General features: G+C 49.4%; 1 protein-coding gene across 5 annotated transcripts in view; it reads right to left on the minus strand.

Moving 5' to 3' along the window:
- Positions 1–17546: 17546 nt before the first annotated feature.
- Positions 17547–21223, minus strand: part of DYRK1A (dual specificity tyrosine phosphorylation regulated kinase 1A) — a 98607-nt gene continuing 94930 nt past the window's right edge. For all 5 annotated transcript variants that reach the window (XM_029938961.1, XM_029938964.1, XM_029938963.1 and 2 more), the window contains one exon: positions 17547–20845. In XM_029938961.1, coding sequence (XP_029794821.1) covers positions 20231–20845 — 615 coding nt within the window. In that variant the 3' untranslated portion in view covers positions 17547–20230. The remainder of the gene's footprint in view (positions 20846–21223) is intronic.

Consider the following 21223-nt stretch of genomic DNA (forward strand, 5'->3'; position numbering starts at 1 on the left):
GATCAAATCGTACCCTTTCGACACGTCCATCAGAGTCTGTGCTCAGTGCCGCTACCGCTTTGGGAATGTAGCAAATAGGCAGGTGGTTAGACTAAAACTAAGAATCTTTCTTTTCCTTCTTTATGGCACTAAATACTTGACCGCATTTTGATCATTTGGCTCCTTTGGGAGCGCCTGGGTGGCTCAGTCAGTTGAGCGGCTGACTTCAGCTCAGGTCAGGATCTCGCAGTTTGTGGGTTCAAGCCCTGCATCGGGCTCTGTGCTGACAGCTCAGAGCCTGGAGCCTGCTTAGGATTCTGTCTCTGCCTCTGCCCCTCCCTGCTTACTCACTCACTCACTCTCTCTCTCTCTCTCTCTCTCAAATATAAATATAAAAATGTAATTTGGCTCCTTTGGTGCCAGTGTTGTCGGCTAAACACCTCTCCCCGATGGCTTCTAAGGTATGCCCAGCGGCTCGCGGGGAGTGCCCCGCAAGCAGCTTCCATGGCACTCCCCTGCCCTGGGTGCCTCACAGTGCAGTGCCAGCAGTGGGGTGCCTGTCAGCCGCCTTCCCTCAAGCAGGGTCACAGAAGAGAGCTGCCACCCAGCCCGCCCTCCCCTGTGCAGCAGCCCTGAGGCAGCCTGGAGAGCTCTGAGAGGCGGGGCCCCGCTGACCAGCTTCCCACCGCAGGAGTGGGTCTCACACAAGTCCTTCGGGAGAGGCACCTGGGTCTGTGACCGCAGCCGCTCGAGCAGGGCTGCAGGTTAGCTCTGGGAGGGGTGCCCTCACAGCCCCTGTAGCCTATACGCTTACATGTCTTAGAGTTTCCGCCCTAGCCAATTGCCCATTACTCTGGATAATCATTCTTCACACTTGAAGTTTCCCTGTATAAATCGCTGTATGGCTTCTGTCTTTTTTATGTTTATTTGTATATTTATTGAGAGACAGAGTGCTGCAGGGGAGGGTCAGAGAGAGAGGGAGGCAGAATCCAAAGCAGGCCCCAGGCTCCGAGCTGTCAGCACAGAGCCCAAAGCAGGTCTCGAACCCGCAAACCATGAGATCATGACCTGAGATGAAGTCAGATGCTTAACCGACTGAGCCACCCAGGCACCCCTGGTTTCTGCCTTCTGATGGGACCGGGACTGACGCACGGCCGGGAGAGCAGGTCTGCAGTAACCGTCAGTGGCCTTTCATGGGAAAGGAAGGATGACGGAGCAAGTGTGCCAGGAGCCCAGAGGACCCGACAGCTGGGACGTGGCCACCGAGGACCCCCGAGTGCTGGTCCTCAAACTGCGTTGCAGTCCCCTCCCACCCTGAGCTGACCCGTAGGCCAAGAAGATGGTGTGGACGTGGAGGATTGTCAGGACGAGCCATAGAGATTTGTGGCTTCTACCTCAAGCTGCTCCTGTGGCTGAAGGGAGGGGCTGTGTCAGGGGGCTGCCGCAGGAGCCCTCCGGGAGGGCCACGTGGGGAGGGACTGAGTCTTCTGCCCGAACTCAGTGAGTGGCTGATGGCTCCAGACAAGAGCCTACAAGGGAGTTGCCTTGGCAGGGACCCTCCGGCCCCAGTCAGACCCTCAGATGACTGTCGCCTCCACTCGAGTGGCCCCACCCCGAAGTCTTCCAGTGGAGCTGCTCCCAAACTCCTGGCCCAAGGAAACGAAGAATAAGGAATTAGCTGTTTCTTAAAGCCACTAATTTGGGAGTGGCGGTGGTGGTAATTTGTCACATATGTTAGGTAGCTTAAATAACAAATATGCACGGTCTCAGAGTGTCTCCCACAAAATGCCTGCTACTTACAAAGGGAAAATTAGTAACTTTCCAATGGAGAAAATGGATACAAGAAAAGCATACGCCTCCTGACATGAAGAACTGAACTGCACACGACCCTCTCCCGGTTTCTTGCCCAAACGCACGGTCCTAAGTCAATCACAAGAGTATCTCACAGGGGCCCCTGGGCGACTCAGTGCTGACAGCTCCGAGACTCGGTGTCTCCCTCTCTCTCTGACCCTCCCCTGTTCGCACTCTCTCTGTCTCTCAAAAATAAATAAAAAACACTTAAAATTTTTTTTAAAAAAGTATCTCACAAGTCCCAACTGAGGGAAATTCTACAAAAAAAAGAGCCAGAGCTCTTCAAAAATGCCAAGGTCAGGCGGGAGAAAAAAGACCAAGGAAATGTCTCGGGAGAAGATTAGAGATATGTGACAAATCAAGGCAGCGTGTGGCCCTGGATGGGACCTGGTCCAGAAACCAGATGAAGGTGGAGGAGCTCCGGAGATTAGTTACTAACAGAGTCAGTTAGTTTCCCAGTTTCGTGACTGCACTAACGACTACATGGTATTTTCAATGTTGAAGACACTGTATGAAAAGTATCTGGGATCTTCCTGTCCTACCTACGTTCGTAACTTTTTAAATATCCTGAAATTATTTAAAAATTAGATGTTAAAACTAATATCTTTCAAAACTGAACGTAAGACTTGTTTTCAAATATCAAAAAGCAAAGTAATTTACTACTGCAATAAAGAAAAAACTAAAAGTTCGTCTTTAAGCAGAATAAAAATAATCCTAATTAGAAGCTCAGGGATGCAGGAAGAAATAAGGAGTAAGAAAGAGGATAAATCTGAATTTGGGTAAATCCTACTGAGTGCTGACTGTATAAAGAGCAAGCATAAGTCTCTTGTGGGCTAAAATTACCCTGAATTAAAATATGATAACAGCATGTAAATTAAGGAGTGTCTACAGTTTAAAAAATTCTGTAGTCCTTGCATTGTCTAGGAAAAGGGTAAACATGCTTAAATAACATTAGTCTTTGATAAACAAATGTCACACTTTTAATTCTCTATAGTAACCACTAAAAATAGAACATTGTATAACTTACAGACTAATGGAGGAATTGAAAAATTGAAATGGAAAAATAAAATTGAAAAATATACAATCAATCCAAAAGAAGAAGAAAATGCACAGGAATAGAAATAATGGGCAGGGAGAGGGGTTAAAGAGTAGATGTATAATACAATCCCAAATAATAGATAATTCCAAATATGTCAGTACTTAGACCCTTACCAAATTAACCATGGAGGCTGGTGGAAATTGGCTAAACTCTCCTTCCCTTTGCCCTTTATAGGGTAAAAAATTCCCCTTACACCAAAGAGGACTATGCTAGGCTTTAGGGGAACAATGTTACTTCTATGCCAATAGCTCAGGAATTGTACAGGATAGTCTAGCTGTGGTTCATGGCCACCACAAGAGAGGAGAAGAACAAGGATCCAAAACCAAAATTGATATACTTTTAACATTTGGCTCTTGTATCATAAATAAGATCATAGCATTTGTCAAAGAGCAGGTAGATGCTATTCTGTTAATGGTCTTAAGAGCATGTAGCCTTAAACCAGAACAATGGTAACATAGCTGACCCAGGATTGGGTCAGTTACAAGACAGAGCGGGGAATGTAAGGATGCAGGTCTGATTCAGGTTTCCCCTCTGACCTTGAAGGCCAGCTAACACCATTAACATTTCTGAGGGCGGGCCTAAAGATGGAGGGTCCTAGTCACAGCCTACGTGAGGGTCCTGGGTCCACTCTGTAATTGGTTAACACTCTAAATGTTGTAATTGGATAAACCTGCTGTCAATAATATTGTATAATAATGATTGGATCACTGTACCTGTGTCACAATTTCCTGTAACCCCCCCACCTTCCCAAACCCATAAAAGGCCCTGCCCACCTTTGTTCGGGGCTCTCAGCGCGGATCCACCATGCCGGTAAAGTCTGTGAGCCCGAGTTTGGAGCCTAAACCCCGTAATAAAGCCCTTTGCTGTTTTTGCATGAGGGGAAAAAAAAAAAATCTAAGCGGACAGAAGGTCCCGTTAAAAAGACTTCCAGACTGGATACATCCATGATATATACAGTACACGGTTTTGCAAAGACACACCAAAAAAAAAAAAAAAAAGATATAAAGAGGCTAAAAGTAAAAGGATGGCAAAAGTTACATTGTGCAAATACTCATCAGAAGATGACCAGTGTGGCTGTACTAATTACAAAGTACAATTTAAGGCAAGAAGGGTTACTAGACAAAGACGGGACATTTTCTTCTTGGGGGAACCCTGGATACATTCTCACTTAAGTGAGGAATAGGAAGAAGATACCCACTCTATCTCTGCCACCTCCATACCCGCACAGGGGTTATTAGCCAGTATCGTTAGACGCGGCATAACAAAAAGCTATGCACTGGAAGCAACCCATAAAATATCCCCGTCTGCAGGTGGTATCGCTGCATTCTGGAAAAATACAAAGAGGACATGGACAAAACCGCTGAAAACAATGAGAAAAATTTGTAAGATTGCAAGGTCTAAAATTAACGTAAAAGCCAATGGACTCGAGGCGCGAGGGTGGCTCGGTTGGTTAAGTGATTGACTCTTGGTCTCGGCTCAGGTCATGATCTCACAGTTGGTGAGATCAAACTGCATGTCAGGCTCTGCACTGACAGCATGGAGCCTGCTTAGGATTCTGTCTCCCTCTCTCTCCCCCTCCCCTGCTCATGCTTTCTATCGATTGATCCATCTAAATTAATATTTTTTAAAAAGCCAATTGCCTTCATATTTTTATAAAACAACCATGTAGAAGATATATGGAAGAGAAAAACCCCACTGAGAGCAGAAACAAAAAAAAAAGAAAAACTATCTCGGTGTAAAACAACATGCAACATGGAAAGCTTTTATGCTAAGAACTTTAAAAGACTCCTGAAAAACACAGAAAATGAGTTTCACAAATGAAAAGATACACCATGTTCCTGGATACAAGGCCAAGTTAACATCAAAAGAAGCCCTTTCTCCCCAGCTCAACTCACTTTTTATAGAACTTTCTTCTGGAATTAGTTATTCAAAAACTCACATGGCGAAGACTGAACAAGGAAGTCTGACAACCCGAGGGGAAGAGAGCGGTGCTGCCAGATGTCACGTGCGTCACACAGCCTCTGTATTAAGACAGTGTGGTTGTGGCAGGGGACAGACTTACAAACCAGCGTCTGGAAGACCCTAGGGACTGTGTGTTACCATATGACAGATGATACATGCGGGGCCTCTAACGAATGGGGGACGACGGGCTTCTAACGAACAATGTTGGGACCCCCAGGTGGACACCATCGAATCCGCACCTCACCATACACTATAGGATAAACTACAAATGGATCAAAGACTTAAATGTAAAAAAATGAAACCATTAAAGAAATATTAGAGAGGGGAGACCTTTTCTATCACTCAAACTACAGAGTACAAGCAGTTCTAGATTTAAGGGGACTTAAGTAATGGAATGAAACGCAACCCCGGACTTCAGTGGGATCCTACTTTGAACAAAATGGCACCCACATGTATAATGGGGACAGTGAGGAAATTTGACTATGGACCTGTTACCTGTTGGCAGGAATTATTAATTTTGTTTGGTGTGATAATTATGTTTAAGTAAGAAATTGCTATTTAAAAAAGATGCCTACTGAAGCAATGTGGGGTGAAATGTCATATTTTCAGTGAAAAAATTTAGGTCAAAGTGATGTCAGCGTATTATTGCAGGGACTCATAAAGTCTCTGAATACTTCTAGTTTGGGAAGTGCATTGCCTCTTCGTCCTCATCACAGTTAGGAACTGCTTTACAGTCTGAATTCGTCAGAGAAGACATCATTCTAAAAATGCTAAAAACAGCGCAAATCAAATGCTGACGTGGACACGCACACGCCACCACGCTTCCCGCGCCAGCTCGGGGCCCCAGCACCGCCGCTGTCCCGACGGCTGGCCAGGGCACCTGCCAGGTGTTGTGTGTCAAAGGGAAGGAGGAACTCATTCCTCCGGAGGAAAGAGCGAGGCCCGGAAGCCAGGTGTGAGGACAGCAGACGGATGGAACCTTCCAGGAGGAGTCCTGCACGGGGTGTGCGCCCAGAACTTTCCCGGAGCAGCCTAGGAAGACTGCATCAGGGTCCCGGGCTGCTCGACTTTCTTGCCTCTGCAGGGATGAGGCCCAGGCCAGGGAGGGGCCCGAGCAGCTGGGAGGTCTGGAGAGGGGGCGCCTGCAGCAGCAGCAAAGACTGAGAACTTAACTCCCCCCCCCATCCCCGTCTTGGGGAGAACTGGGCAGATGGGGGCCTAGAGAAATTGTTTTGTCATCAAAATCATGCTTGATTCCAGGCTGGTGTGGCTTGGGAGAACTTGGCCGTCCAAAACCAAATCCTTTCTCAGGGTCGATTGTCCAAGGAGAGAAAGGGGAGATGACGCAGACGGGCAGCCGGCCGGTCCCCTGCAGTCCTTCTAGAAAGATTGAGCCAGTCAGGGTCCTAGAGGTAGTGTGAAGCCCCTGATGCTTCCTTTGGCAATCTGCTGGCCCTCACTGTCACCTCCCCAACTCAGGTTTATATATTTAATCTGGAAGAGCGTTGGTTTCCCTCTTCACAAACCCCTCAGTCGCTGCTGTGACACGCTGGCACTGGGCCATTTTTTGAAAATTGGCTTTAGGTTCAAAATACAAATTCCCTTGGTCCGACCCCCCCCCCCCTTTCCCAGTTATCCTTCACCCACTTTACAGGCCTGGGCTGGGGGCCCCTTCGGGCCAGCCCATCGCCCCCCCCCACACACACTGGCCCCGGGCGGCTGGCACCTCGCCCCACCGGCCCCCAGGCCTGAGTGGCCCCCAAGACCCGCCGGGTAGCTGGTGCCCCTCTTCAACCCAAGAACGTTCTGCCAGGCACCAGTGTGGTGTCTCACCCTGACCCCCTTGCAGAGTCCCTAAGCGTCTGGCCAGATTCCAAGAGGAGCGTTCATGTCCACGTCCGCATCTTCATGGCTTCAACCCACGTGGCAGCTCACATGTACTTTACACCAAACGTGGGAGGAGGGGCAGACGGACACCGTTGACTCTGACCTGGGGGGCTGGGGTGATGACGGGGGCCGGGGAGCACACACACAGGTGCCACCCACGGGTCCTGGAGGGAGGGGACGCTGGCGAGGACCGGAAGCGCATCACAGGAGGCTGAAGAGGGCACAGTTGCGGGGCTCAGAAGTCTGGAACGCGGGAGGCGGTGGGTGGGGGTCGGGTCTTGGATGAATTTTCCAGACTCTTAAATGACATCCTGGCAGTGAGCGGGTTTAAATGGAAGGGGCCAACTTTAGTGTGTGAGAACCAGGTCAGAGGAGGGGAGGAGAGGGAGGGGGAGACGGCTGGAGGGGGAGGGTTAGGGTAAAGGGGAGTAAGCGCGCTCCCGTCTACAAACCGAGGTTCGAACTCTCCGAGGTTTCCTGACTCCCAAGCCATCGGCTCCGCATCCTCGGGGCAGGTGCCACACATCGTGCCAGCCCGCGCCTCCCAGGCGGCGCGGGCTGAGAGCCAGGGGTTGCCCGGCCATGTCCCGTGCCCCGCGCTGTTCCCAGAGCCCCAGCGTACCCGCTCCTCCCATCCCTGAGAACCCACAGTGGCAACAAGAGTCTCATCCTCCCTTTTTAATTAAAAAGTTGTTTTTAATGTTTATTTTAGAGAGAGAGAGAGGGTGCGAGCAGGGAAGGGGCTGAGAGAAGACACAGAACCCGAAGCAGCTCCAGGCTCTAGCTGTCAGCACAGAGTCCGATGTGGGGCTCGAACCCACGGACCGGCGAGATCATGACCTGAGCCACAGTGGGCCGTGGCCGCTCAGCCGTGCGGGCGCCCTCCCTGCCTGGGGTAAAGGTGAGGAGGTAGAGACCCAGGGAGCGAATGCCCAGCCCAGAGTCCCCAAGTGCACATAAGTGTAACCCTGGGGGCTGGCCCAGCACGGGCGTCACACGGCGGGTCTCATGCCGGTGGCAAATTCTCTTGGCCCCAAGAAAGGGGCTTCCACAGATTCTAAGGGTGGTGATGTGACCCCAGACTGGACGAGTCCCTGCCCAGTAAGTCGGGGGTCTTTACGGCCCTAGGATCATTCCCCGCCTCTTCCCTCTGACCTTGCCGGTGATGCCGGCGATCCCGCAAACCGGGGACACTGGGAGGCCCACCACTCCTGGCCAGGGAGAGCAGGATGGGCACACTAAGTGCTGAACACACCAGAGTGCCTCCCCCCCCCCCCCCCCCCGTTAGTCCCCACGTCTCACACGAAGGACGCTCTGGAGAGGGGTCACCGTCCCCATTGGAGAGTGGAGGGAAACTAGTGCTCAGAGAGGCTGAGCAACTTGCCTGAGGTCACAAACTAGTACAGGGCAGGCCGGTGGCTCACACCAGGCTCTGCCTAACTCCAAAGCCGACCTGCTCGCCACTGACTCTGCCAGGGACAGAGAAATGCATCTCGTGCAGGTTCAAGCCGTCCCTGTGACGGAGGCTGGCAGAGGCGGTAAGGGCAGCTCCTGCGGGCCAGGCGGGGCCCTGGCCTCATCGGCCACTAACACACACTCTTTCCTTGGGGCTTCGATTTCCTCCACCTGGGAGATGAAGGTCAGGACAGGACCCATCCCCCTCACCGGGCCGTTGTGTGCATTAAAAGCAACGTGCCCAGAGCTGCTGTCGTTTCTAAATAGGGACTGTTGTGGTATCAAAGAGACTTGGTCTCTGTCCCCGGTGTTGACACAGAGACCCTAAATCCCTTGTGCCTCCCTGAGTGACAAGGAGCGCCCTGGGTCTAAGGTGATGACCCCTGGGGGACCCTGGACAGCCTCAGGATGGGGGCTGGGCACCAGAAGGACCACGCTTTGACTAGAAGCCTGGAACTTTCAGCTCCCCTCCTCACCTCCAGGTAAGGGAGAAAGGCTGGAGATTGAGTTAGTAATCGATTATGCCCACGTGATGAATCCACCACAACCCCCCCCCCCCGAATGAGAGGACTTAGAGCCCCTGAGATGGTGAACATCCGTGTGCCCGGAGGCTGGTGTCCCCCAACCCCACGAGACAGAAGCCCCCGCACTCGTGACCCTTCTAGATCTCACGCCATGTGCCTCTTCTCTGGCTGTTCACTCGTGTCCTACAACCAATAAACAATGCGCCCTCTTGAGTGCGTGAGCCCTTCTAGCAAATCACTGAGCCAGAGGAGGGCACGGGAACGACTTCTGAGCTAGTCGGTCAGAAGCTGGCTCAGGACTCGCGGCCGGCGTCTGCCGTGGGGGCTGTCTTGTGGGACGGAGCCCCCTGCCCGGCGGGGTCCCATGCTAACGCCGGGCGGTGTCAGAACCGAGTTGCTGGACAGCCTGTTGGTGTTCGCAGAGGACCAGAGACCTGGTTGGTATCGGGAAGAAAGAATGAACCTCTCCACCGCCTATGAGCAGGCCGACAGAGGAGAGGAGGGGTGGGCGAGCTGAGGGCAGCCGCCTGCCGCACAGACTGGGAGCCAACTGGTCTCGGGCTGCCCTTCCCCGCTGCTGGACACGTGGCTGTCCTGTAGGTGCTTCTGCAACAGACCGAGGCACAAAGGTGTCATCCCCTCCCGGCCCAGAGACTCTCGTCCCCAGGGGCAGGGCCAGAGGATCACAGGTCCCTGTCCCAAACTTGCCTTCTCGCGGCACCGATGTGGGAAGCTGAACCCACCTGTTCCTCTCTTGCTCCACCTACAGAAGGGAGCAGCAGAAGTTTTCTTTAAGAGGCCAGATGGAAAATACTTTAGGTCTTCTGGGTCAAGAACAAACAATCTAGGATTTTTTGGATTTATATCATAAAAGAAAAAAAGCTTTAATTGGTGAAATTCAAACGTAATAATTATTGAGTACATTTCTTGAGGTCCAGTAATGGGATAACATTTCACTGAAGCTCAGTTAGAGTTGCCTCTCGTCAAAATCCGCTGCCCTGTGTATCCGTCAATGCTGATCTGCAGTAAGATCCCGCAGATTTCATCTTGAACTAGTCTTCATGTGGATACGCACCGCATGCTATTGGTATCAATCAGGCTGTCAGCACGGGACTTTCAACCAAGCATACCGATCACCTGAAAGGCGCCATCTATGGAATCGTTAGATTTTCTGTCTCTTGATGATTACATTTGAGCAGATGAAGCACTTCAACTGAAGGTTGGGTAGAAGTTTCTCACTGGAAGTTGGATGGATTTCACAATATGGAAATTTCTTTTGGGTTTGCAGTCAAGTCTACTGAGTGCTGTGCAAACTGTAGCGGGAGCTCAGGCACCTGCTGCAAACACGTGTGGGAACAGGGTCCTCGCTTTTGGTGTTCACTTCTGACAACACGGGAAGGGTAATGAAGCAGTGCGACGTCATTCTAACATCAGGTCGTGTTCAGAGGACTCTACCATAGTCTGAATTCCATGTAGAAAATGTTTTGCTTTGTGATTTTAGATAGAATTCCTTTAGAGATCAAGTCTGCAGCCAAAGCTAATTTTCAAAACTCTCTGGGGTTGGGTGACAGTGGTTGAGGGTGGTTCTTCTCGTTCAGATAAAGTTCAACCTTGGTTCTAAGCTTGAAGACTGAACTAAAACTTCACCACTACTACACCACCCACCTGTCGTGTGACAGCCCGTGTCAGGACACTCAGCTCCTGCTGCTGATGCAAATCCACGGACCCGTGGACAGTTCAGTCCACAAGAGCGAACTGCTAACACAGGATTCACATATTCTCCACAAAACACCTGTTGACTTAAATGGTCTAGTAAATAGCTGCAGGCTCTAAAACCTGATTATCATCATGCCTTGGAAGCAGCCTTTTCTGTCCCATGCATATTTTTTCTGCCATCAATTGTAACGCATCTCAGCAGATTCAACCTCAGGCGTACGGAACCCGTTTTTCTCCACTTCTAGAACATTTTGGGCGGTCGATGTTCAACCCAGATTGCCGACGGAGCCAAACTCTTCAGTAACCCCTCGCTCGGCACAGGTCGCCAGAACACCGAGCCGCGTTGGTGCCACAGGTCACCTCCTGTAACAAGCATCCGGGAAAACCACTCACAATCACTTGCGTGGTTTTTTTAGTGGACCGTTGACATTGCCCAAAATACCCTCAACCCTTGGAGAGACTAAGAGTCCTATGCAAACATACTTGCCCTGGGCAGGTTTCTTCAGCTGCTGCATCAAAACAGGATTTAATTGGTCCACAGTTTCCTGCTTGGCTAACGAATGAGCCAATCAAACTTACTTTGGTTGTAGCATCATCTGTCATTTGTGTGTATGTGTAAAGAAATTCTGTGATTCAATATTCAATTTTAAATTTTCTTGTTTTTCCAGCCACTGCTTTCTTGTGGGTTAGAAATACTTCAGTGCATGTTTAGACAGATCATGCCAACCTAGTCTACGGCATCCTTTAGGACGGCTACCACATCATGGCACTTTACTGCCTAACTCAGTAACGAAATAATCCACACTCCACCACGCCGGAGAAGGCATGGAGATATACGAATTTTCCATTCCTCCTTTCTTGTTTTGACACGATGGGAAACACTGGTGAGGAAAAAACCAAATGTTGAGGCACGGCCATACACACGGCCCTCGGAACACCACTGGGTTATAACTGTGTCCCAGCTGGCCGTAATCCCCCGGGCAGCAGAATGCGCCACACACTCTCCGTGGCAATTCCTCAACTCCATCACCGTAGCATGCAAGTGACCACGGAAAAAAACGCAGATTAAAAAAAAAATCTGACGGTATTCCAATACACTTAATTCATGGATTTTGAAATTTAAATTTCATGCAACTTTCACATCATGAAACATCCAGTTGACGTCTTCCAACCGGTTAAAATGAAACCATTCTTACCTGGACGGGGCCATAGGAACACAGGTTGGCTGTGATGTGCTGAGACTGAAATCTACAGCCAACGGCAGTTTCTAGAGCTCTCCTGTTCCTGAAGGCCCCACCACCATGGAAGGAAATGCCAAAGGCTTGCTGCCAGCCGTGAATTGGGAAGTGCAGGGAACGAGGGCAAGAAAGCAAGCGGAAGTGTTTCAGGAAGACAAAAAGAGTGGGGCCTCCCTGGTGACCGCCGGAACATGACGCATCTATTTTCTCTTCTGTCCTGAGCCTATTTTTTACCTTTGTTCAGAGAATGCTAGAGCGTCTCCCCGTCGTGGTCCACAGCTACAGCCCAGGAGCCCTTCCTCACATGGGAAGGGCTGGGCTGAGGATAACATATGGCGCCTGGAGTTGTGGGACAATGGGGACCGACTGCCACACGGGACAACCAGCTGCTGTGAAGGGCTACCCGGCTCTTGCATCACGACACCCCGGAGCTGCTGCAGGGCCAGGGACTGTCAGACCCTGGAAACCAGAAGAGGGGAAATGACCCAGGGAGAAGGGGGAGGGGAGAGCAGCACATTCTCTGTCTGGATTCTTCAGAGCCTCCTGGAAGCTATTTTAGTTGCCCATTGGATGGAAAAAAAATTCAGAGATACATCGGTTCATTTCCAAGTTCATGAAAAGCCTGTCAGAATAAAAACTTTTAAGCACCACAGTGATTCATCAGGACAAAGCAGTCAGTCTGAAATAACTCAGCTGCTTTTAGCCCCGAAGCTGAGACTCTGTATTAATCGAGATTAAATTAGTCTCACAAAGAACTCTGCTTCTAGCGGTCCGACAACTGGAGGGGTGGCCAGCGCTCGGTTGTGCTGGGTGATCTCAAAGTCAAAGTGAACATGAAGAACGTCCAGCAGGCTGCACTAGAGGCCAGCTGCCAGCCGGTCGGGCTGTGACCAAGTTGCTTAAACTCTTGGGTTGTCTCAAAGGTAGAGGGATGGAGACCACCTTCATCACCCTGAGGGTCAAGGAAGGCATAAGGGGGCTAGTTTCTGGAGCAGACAGGCCCAGGCTCTGCTCTCAAGCCCCTTCCCATCACCTCACTCACCGTCACCTGCCTGAGGAGGACCCACACTTCCAAGCCCAGCCCTGACTTTCCCACCCTCAATCCATTCTCTGGTACAAATGCACCCATTGGACTTCTCCCCTTAGATGCCCTGTAAGCCCTCACCCCTGCCCCACCCCGAGTCCTGTGACTAAACACATGAGCATCCAGCCCGCCTGCTCTACCTCAAGGGCTCCAGGCCCCGCAGCCAGCACGTCACCATGAGCAAAGTCGCTGAGCCAGAAAACTGGAAAACGGCCGGCTTCTCTCCCTCGCCACCTCTCTGTCCAACCAATCCCGAAAATGGATCAACTTTCCTTCCTCAACAAGCGGACCCTACCCATGTATCAACAGACACTCGCAAGGCCTCTTGATTTCTCAGTACACCAGGCTTTGAACATCCTGTTACCTTGTCCTAGATTCTAGAACATTCCCACCACCACTTGCGTGAACTCCCCTCGGCACCTAGACCAGAATGCACTTGGCTTATTGGGGGTTATTCAGCATCCATCTGCTCCCCCTACCCATGCTGGGGGTGACAAGCTGGTTGGGGTCCCCCTTGATGTGTGGCCTGGCCCCTTGCACCCAGCAGCTCCTGGTCGCCCTCTGCTAGGACAAATGAGGCAGACCTCGCAGGGGCCGGGCTGAGCTGGGGAGAAAGGCCAGTTGGTAAGCAGCCACACTGGACGACGGCCTCACACTTGAATCTTCTCGGCCACCACCCCGTGGGCAGGAGACGCTTTCGGAAAAGCTCAGCCCTGGGAAGGAAGGGACCAGTCTTGCCAGTGCCCGCACCCCACACGTGGAGGAAGACCTCGGGGAGTCGGACTTGGGTCGGAGGGGAGTGGGAGGCGGACAAATGCCGGGTAAGCACTCTGCAAACAGCGAAGTGTCGAGCAAGTCTGGGGTCAGCAGGGGAGACCACCCCTGCCCACGCTGCCCCAGAGGTGGGACGTGGGTGCTGGACCCCTCGCAGCAAACAGGGCAGGCCAAGGACCGAGAGCTATCAAGAGGTTTGGGTGACAAGCAGACAGTCATCCGTGGCTTGAATTTTAGGTATGGGGTGTGGGGGGGGGAGGGGCTGCTCCTCCCCTCCAAGAATCTCATCTACCGCGGGTGAACACGAGGACGCGTTAGCAAATCTGTGACTTTCATCTGTAGCCAACGCCACAGGCCCCCCGTCATGCACATGTCCCCAGGCGGTAACGCCAGTCAGACAGATTCTAATGCTAATGAGCGGGCTTTTGATCCTCAGAAAGTTTGTCCTTAAGTTTGTTCTAAGGAAGGGAAGGAGAAAGGGGTCGAGTTGAGACTCCCAAGACGGTGGAAGTAGACAGTCCCCTACCACGTCAACGAAGTCAGTTAGAAATAAAAGCAAAAAACCAGCAGCAGCTAGCTCCTTAATGCTTTCAAAATGTGGTTTATAACCAATTAAGTTCTAGAAGCTTCCCAGTATTCTAGTTTATGAACCTGGGAACTGATCGTCTACTTATCCTGTTTACTCCCGAACTCTGACAGCTGACGACGCGACACACGTGCCTCGGGGAGGTAGGAAGGTCGAATGGAGCTCGGCCACTGGACACGACGCCCAGGTCTAACCACAGTGCCTTTCTGCACTTACTCCTCCAGCCTCCTTGAAGTTGAAGAGAAAAATTCTACTTGAAAACCATCCTTTGTGAAACATTTAAATATCATCCATTATCTCAAAGCAAACTACAAAACACAGAACCTCAGAATTCTAAAAACAGATTTAAGCGGCAGCAAAATGAAATAGTGAAGGAACAGCTAAAACCCGGTGACAGACTCCAGGAATAAAAGTAAACTGGAAAATAATCCTGTTTAATCATTCACAGAAAACACTACTCACCTGAGTTCCCATGGTATTTGCCATATTCATACTGAAAAAGTAAGATCGCTTCATGCTCCAGGAGTCAAGCTCTGTATTTAGTTACAAATTAGATTTACTGAGTGCTTCCCATACTGTGCTAAGATCCTTGTGTTCATTATTAGCTCACTGAAGCTATGGAGAAGCCCATGTAGTAGATACCACACTTACTCCCATTCTACAGAAGAGGAAAGTGAGGCTCGGAGAAGTCAAGCAACTGGCCCGAGAGAAGGGCAAGGACTGGACCCCAACTCTGAGCAGACAACCACAGGGCTTCCCAAACGTTTGCCGGCTCAGACCAGGCGGCCAGGGCCCTGGAGAACTCCGCTGTCCCACAGAGACACGCGAGGCCCCGGTGTGAAGGCCCACGTCCCTGGCCCGCTGCTGGAAACATTAACACGTGTCATTCTCTTGGGACCCCCGAGGGCTGCGGAGAGGTCACATCAACCCAGTTCCAAAAGGGAAGACGACAGAAAGCCACAAGTTGTCAAAGTCCTGTGCACTTACCCCTGACAACCTCTGGTGCTCGTGGAGGCTGGCTTGTAACACTTTATACTGCAGTGTGAGTGAGTTTCAGTGGCTCGTTTACATGTATTTTAACATCTCTATGTACAAAACTTCAATAATAAAACTACACTTTAAAATGCTCTTTACTGAGGGCTTCGCTCAGCTGAGGCACACGCACCTCCTCCCACACATGCCCAGTGTGCCCCGCCCCAACCTCCTCCATCCTCTGGCAGTGCTTCTGCCATGATTTTTCCTCCCCACTTAAAAAAAAAACGCACATTAGCCAAGACGATCCCCACTCTTGTTCTCCGCTCCCCCAGAGGGCTGGGGAGCCTGGACCCGACACCGGATGTAAGTGAGGTTCAGGCCCGTCCGTGCCCGTGCTCCCCAGTTCTCCCCTGGAAGGCGGGGAACTTGGGATCAGCCCACACTGAAATTCACAGCCCCGAATGCGCACCCCTCCAGCCGGGAGGCAAGAGGACACAATCTCCAGGTGGGAAACTAGAAAACAACAAACCGTCTCCAGGTAAGGAGACTGCTGTGGTGGGTAGACACAGGTTTCCGCCCAAAGTAGAAATGGCCAAAGACCCCCCCCCCCGGTCCTGGTTTTCACTGACCAGGAAATCTGAAGAGCAGTATCACGCTCACAGAAAAAGTCTGTTACCGAGGTCACGCGAACACGAGGGGCCCAATGCAAGCTTCTGGAAAGCGAGGCCCACTCGCCCCTGGTTATCGTGCATGTGCTGAAACCTCAGTGTTTTACTTGGTGACACAGCTTTCTGTCTTTGAACAAGATTCACAGTAAGAAATTGGGAACAAATTCATGACGACAAATACCTCTTGCTCACCGAAAAGTGGTGCAAGAACCCCCTGGTGCTCACTGCTCACTTCGAGCAACCAACCCCCGGGACGCTGGCTGCGCATACACCAGAGAGAGACACACACACACAACCCGACGGCCCACTTACCTCACTCGAGGAGTCTGCACAAAAGTATCTAGTGCTTGAAACACAGGGATGTGTAAAAACCACCAGTGCCGGGCGGGGGGGGGCCAAGGGACCCCCACCGGCCGGCTGCCTGTCTGCCTACACGCAGACAGGGTACACTATGCATCACAAGGGACAACAAGGAATAGAGTAAGCTATTAGGGTCTCCTTTCTTGGCCTTTGTCCTAAAAACTACCTAAAGGTCTGTTTTCACCTAGGAAATGAAGGCTGACAAAGGAGATCCCAGATTAAGACAACGGAGAGTGTCTGCTCCGTGACACCAAAGGCGTCTCCTGCAGGGTGGGGGCGGCTCTAAGAAATCTGAAGAGCATCTCAGGACACCAAAATACACCCGCCCAAGCCTTAATCTTAACACTTCACACCGTCTTCATTGACCGACTCTGTATCTGGAACAAACCATCTGATCTATATTAGTTCTGGTCACCGCTACAAAATTGGGTATCAACATGAGGACTGAGCTTGTGTTCTGAGAGCAAAGTAAAGGCCAAAAGGAAACTGGAGAACTAACCGGGAAAAGCCGAGCATTTGCTATCCTGTCTTCCTTCTTTGTTTATGTATTTTTTACCATGAGACTTACTACAACAGCAAGTTTCACAACACAGGAGCGGGGAAGGAGGGTAAGGGACAAACGAAACAGCATTTTGTGGGCCTTCTAGAATTACTGCAGCCTCAATGATTTTTTATGGGTCATTCTAATACTCATTAAAGAGAAACAGGTCCAGGATTTTTGGAGTCGGATACTGTCTAAAACGTGCCACTTACTGGAGTTAAACAAAACGCTCAGACCCTAAGAAAATACTAAAGCAAGTGTTTTTTTCTGACGAAGTCTAGTAGGCAACCCGCATTCATGGGCTCACGCCTAACCCTCTCAGTACGGGTCTGCCTTCCGGAAAGCCGCCCTCGGATACTCACATACTCGTTATTAAGGAAGGCAAAGCCCCTGGGCGACGCGTTACTTCACTGCGGCGGGAGTTCAGACTCTCTAGACAGAGTCCCTGATCCGCCCTGTATGCAGACCTGGGGAAGGAGGACCAAGCTTACGTGCATCTCCTCTTGCCTCCCAGCGGGTCCAACCCTGTTAGAGAAAAACCACTGAGCCCTCATTCTAAAAACTACAAACTGTTAGCACTTTGAGCGGGAGAGAAACTGAATATCGTAATCACTCATAAAAAGAAAGGATTTTGAAAATCAAAATGATCAAAATCAAAACCTCCGATTTTTACTTTCCGAGATTTGGGAAGCCTTAGGTCAAGGTCGCTACCATTCTCCTTCTTACACGTCCGACCAAACTCGTACTCAGTATACCTACCAGACCGTTCCCTGGACCAGGCTAGTTGCATAGGAAGATTTTTACTATGTTTACATCTTTCTTAATTTTAAAAAAGCATAGTAAAGAGTCTGAGGACAAATTATTCAACTGTTTATCATACATAAGACCGCATGACTATGATACAAAGGGGGTTCTTTTTCATTTAACGTTACAATATACACAGCAAGTCCGGACCAGATCTTACAATCTGCACACAGGTATTTAACCTTTTCCATGCTGTTTATGTTTTACAATGCACAGAAGTCCTGTAACCAAACCGTGTAGTAAAGCACACAAAACTGGACTGTAACATAACACAGTATGCAGAAGCACTGGATTTTATGATTTCCTTTATGTAAATAGCGGTTTAAAAACTGCTTTCGTTTTTGGTGCTTGCGGAGATGTGGCAACCAGCACAGAAAAAAATGGCCTGACACATATAGTATCTTCCCCTTATGCTCCTAAACAGCAGTAACTACTGATTCCTTTTGATATTGCTAGACTCAAGATGATATCCTTTTATTCGCTGTAAACCTTTATGAACTACCAAGTTCAAAAATCATCCACAGGCTTGACATTTAATTACAAAGTAAATATGGATTTCCTGATTAACAACAAAAAAAATTTTGTGGATTATAAAAACGGATTATTTCCAAGTTTCCATTCACATTCACAAGGTTTTAAGCCTCTCTTTTGTCACTGTTTACATATAAAAACCTGCTTTTGTTCAGAAAAAAAAAAAAAAAAAAACTTGACCTAGTCAGCCACATGGAATTGACCAATAAAAAGTAATGTGGTGTTCCGCTGAGTTGTTTTCAACAGCGTTATCGGCAGAGGTAGATTACTGCTTCTTTCCTAGGCTTCTTTTGCTCCTGGACAAATAAATGACTTATCTTCATTCTCCCAATTCAACCGCTCAAAAGTATAACACCCTAAAATTGGTCAATTTAAAATGGGAACACAAATTTAGCAACTGCCAGACTGTGTTACATTAAGGCAGCATAATCTCAAAACTAGGCACCTGTAAGACACCAGCCTGTTCGCCTCAGGTCACGCATGAGAGTTTTGCTTTACTCGTGCTCGGATTTTGGACCTGTTGGTGCAATCGAGGTCTTGCTTTCAAGTTTACAAGTAGGTTAATCAGGAATACAAGAATCAACTGCTGGTTCCATAGCTTCTGGATCCAGTGTCCCTTGACCTTCAGAAGCCTGAACGCATTTAGAATGTAACAGATGCTGTCATCTTGAATTAGATGTCAATCTACTATGTTCAGAACACACACTGCTGTAGGTGTATTGGCTATGGATTCAACAACAGTTCCAGTTTTGTTTAAGCAATAGTACAGCCATAATTTTCAACTGACATTTAAAAATGGTCTAGTTACACCTTGTGTCAAAGTGCAGGACTGCTACATTATCGGTTACAGACATCTATGTGCTATAAAAACAGCTTTGGTACAATAAATTATCAAAAAAGAAAATAAATTTTTGTAAAATTCACAGCATAATTGTGAGGCAAAAAAGCAGTCACATAAAATTCTGCATTTTTTAAAAATGTTCAGGATGAACAGAAGACATCTTTGTGCAGAAGAAACGGTGGAGATACCACGTGCCAAGAAAAAAAAAAGCAAAAAAAAAAAAAAAAAGTAAAAAGCAGGAAGGGACACAGCTGTAGCTATTTCCATCAAAGCAAACCACTACTTCTGTGACCTTCAACCAATAAGGAAGTCAGCTTTATGACACACGCAACGTGACCTTGCAATACCTTACAATTAGTGGGTCACAAAAGTCTATTTTAAAAGAAAGGCCTCTTGAATTACCCATTCTCTGTGTTTTCAGCATTAAGGACTGTCTGCAAAAGCATGTCCAAAAGTGATTGCATCTGAAATGGTAGGCTCTTCTAATTTCGAGTCCAAATCCATAAGGCCAAAGGTTATCCCAAAGACCACCACTCAGACCTCCCCAGGACTGGCCACGACTGACCCGCTGATTGCTTCTCAGTGCACCTCGGTTAGACCAGTCACGTTCCGCCACTATCTACCGCGGCCTCTCCGCCGGGAGGCCCCCGGGATCCCGTGTAATCGCTGCTTTGCTCGTCAGTAGGTTCCGACGGGAGAGTTCTGATCCCGCCACTTCGCATGCTCACTGTGCCTGACACGCTCCAACACAACCGTCCCTTCCGCACGGCTGCAGGCGAGGCTTGTGTAAGCTGGAGGCCTCTTCCTTACAGTACTGCTGGCCGTGCCCAAGGGTGCTTAGAGGACTTAAAAACCCAAACTTCCCACCCCCGACCCAAAACAAAACAAAACAAACGGGGCAGGGGGTGGGGGGGAGGAAAAAAGGAAAAAAACCAAAAAGGAAAAAAATACCCTCATGGGGCCCTGTATGCAAATTATGTGCAGTGCCTTTTTATTTTAAAATTAGTTGGCAAATGACCAAGACCAACATCTGAACATTAACTTTTGTGGAACAGAAAAGACAAAAAAAAAAAAACCCACTACGGCTGGGGCGTGGCAAGTTAAAATGGGGGGAGGCGAAAAGAGGACACCTCTGCGCGCTCCGTGACGACGGGTTTGGACATGGCTCTTTGAAAAACTTCATTGTCCCTTTGCAATCTTTTCAAGTTAAAAAAAAAAAAAAGCCAGCTTTGCCCTCTGGCAGCGGTTCAGTGTGTTAACCTCCTTCTGACGCAAGCAGCTCTGCACTTTGTTTTTTGGAAAAAAACACCACTTCTATAAAAACACACAAGAAACAAACTCAAGTCTCAATCTAGTCACGAGCTGGCTACAGAACTCTGTTGCACACAGACTCCTGCCATGGGGGACTCTTCTCTGTCGGTCCCTTGCCTCATCGTCAGACGCCCCTCAGTTATGTAATGCGCAGGGCCTGTAGTAGTAAATTGGTACGTGGGGTGTCCAGTTAGGCCAGTCTCTTGGCGGGGGTTGGAGTAGACGGTTAAATTAACGTCCATAGCTCCATTCTGTCCAAAGTCCAAGGTGTTAGCAGCCACCGGGCGATTCTGGTAGGCCTGATTGCCTTGATTCCCAGTAGAGGAGGAAGATGTAGAGGAAGAAGTAGTAGAGGAAGACAGGGATGTCATGGAGTGGTGACTATGGCCGACCTCCATAGAATCCTGGGTAGAGGAGCTATTCGTTGGAGAATTGTAGACCCTTGGCCTGGTCCGGTTGCCCAAGGCTTGCTGTCCGTGGTGGTGGTGGTGGTGGTGGTGGTGGTGGTGATGGGAACTGTTTCCATGGTGATGATGCAATGCATTCTGTGGAGGGGCGACATGAAAGGTTGTTTCTTGAACAGGATGAGTTTCAACAGGGACCTGTGTAGGAGCTTCAGTGCCTGACCAACCAAGGGGAGCAGGAAACTGTTGACGCACCTGAAAGAAGATTTTTGAAGCATTTACTCAGAGTACTGTTTCCAAGCTTTACTGAATCTTCAACTGAAAGCTAGGACACCAGCATTTACATTAATTAGAGAGAGGGGATTTCAAACTTTTAATGTGTTAGTTCTAGAACGCAAAATTCTGGGGTGCCCGGGTGGCTCAGTCGGTTGAGTGTCTGACTTTGGCTAAGGTTGTGACCTCAAGGTCTGAGTTCGAGCCCTGCGTCGGGCTCTGTGCTGACAGCTCAGAGCCTGGAGCCTGCTTCAGATTCTGTGTCTCCCTCTCTCTGCCCCTCCCCAACGCTCGCACAAATGAATAAACATTAAAAAAAATTAGAACGTAATATTCCAAGTATGTTTGAGTGAAACAGTA

Source organism: Suricata suricatta, chromosome 5 (assembly GCF_006229205.1).
Source record: "Suricata suricatta isolate VVHF042 chromosome 5, meerkat_22Aug2017_6uvM2_HiC, whole genome shotgun sequence".
Lineage (NCBI taxonomy): Eukaryota > Metazoa > Chordata > Mammalia > Carnivora > Herpestidae > Suricata > Suricata suricatta.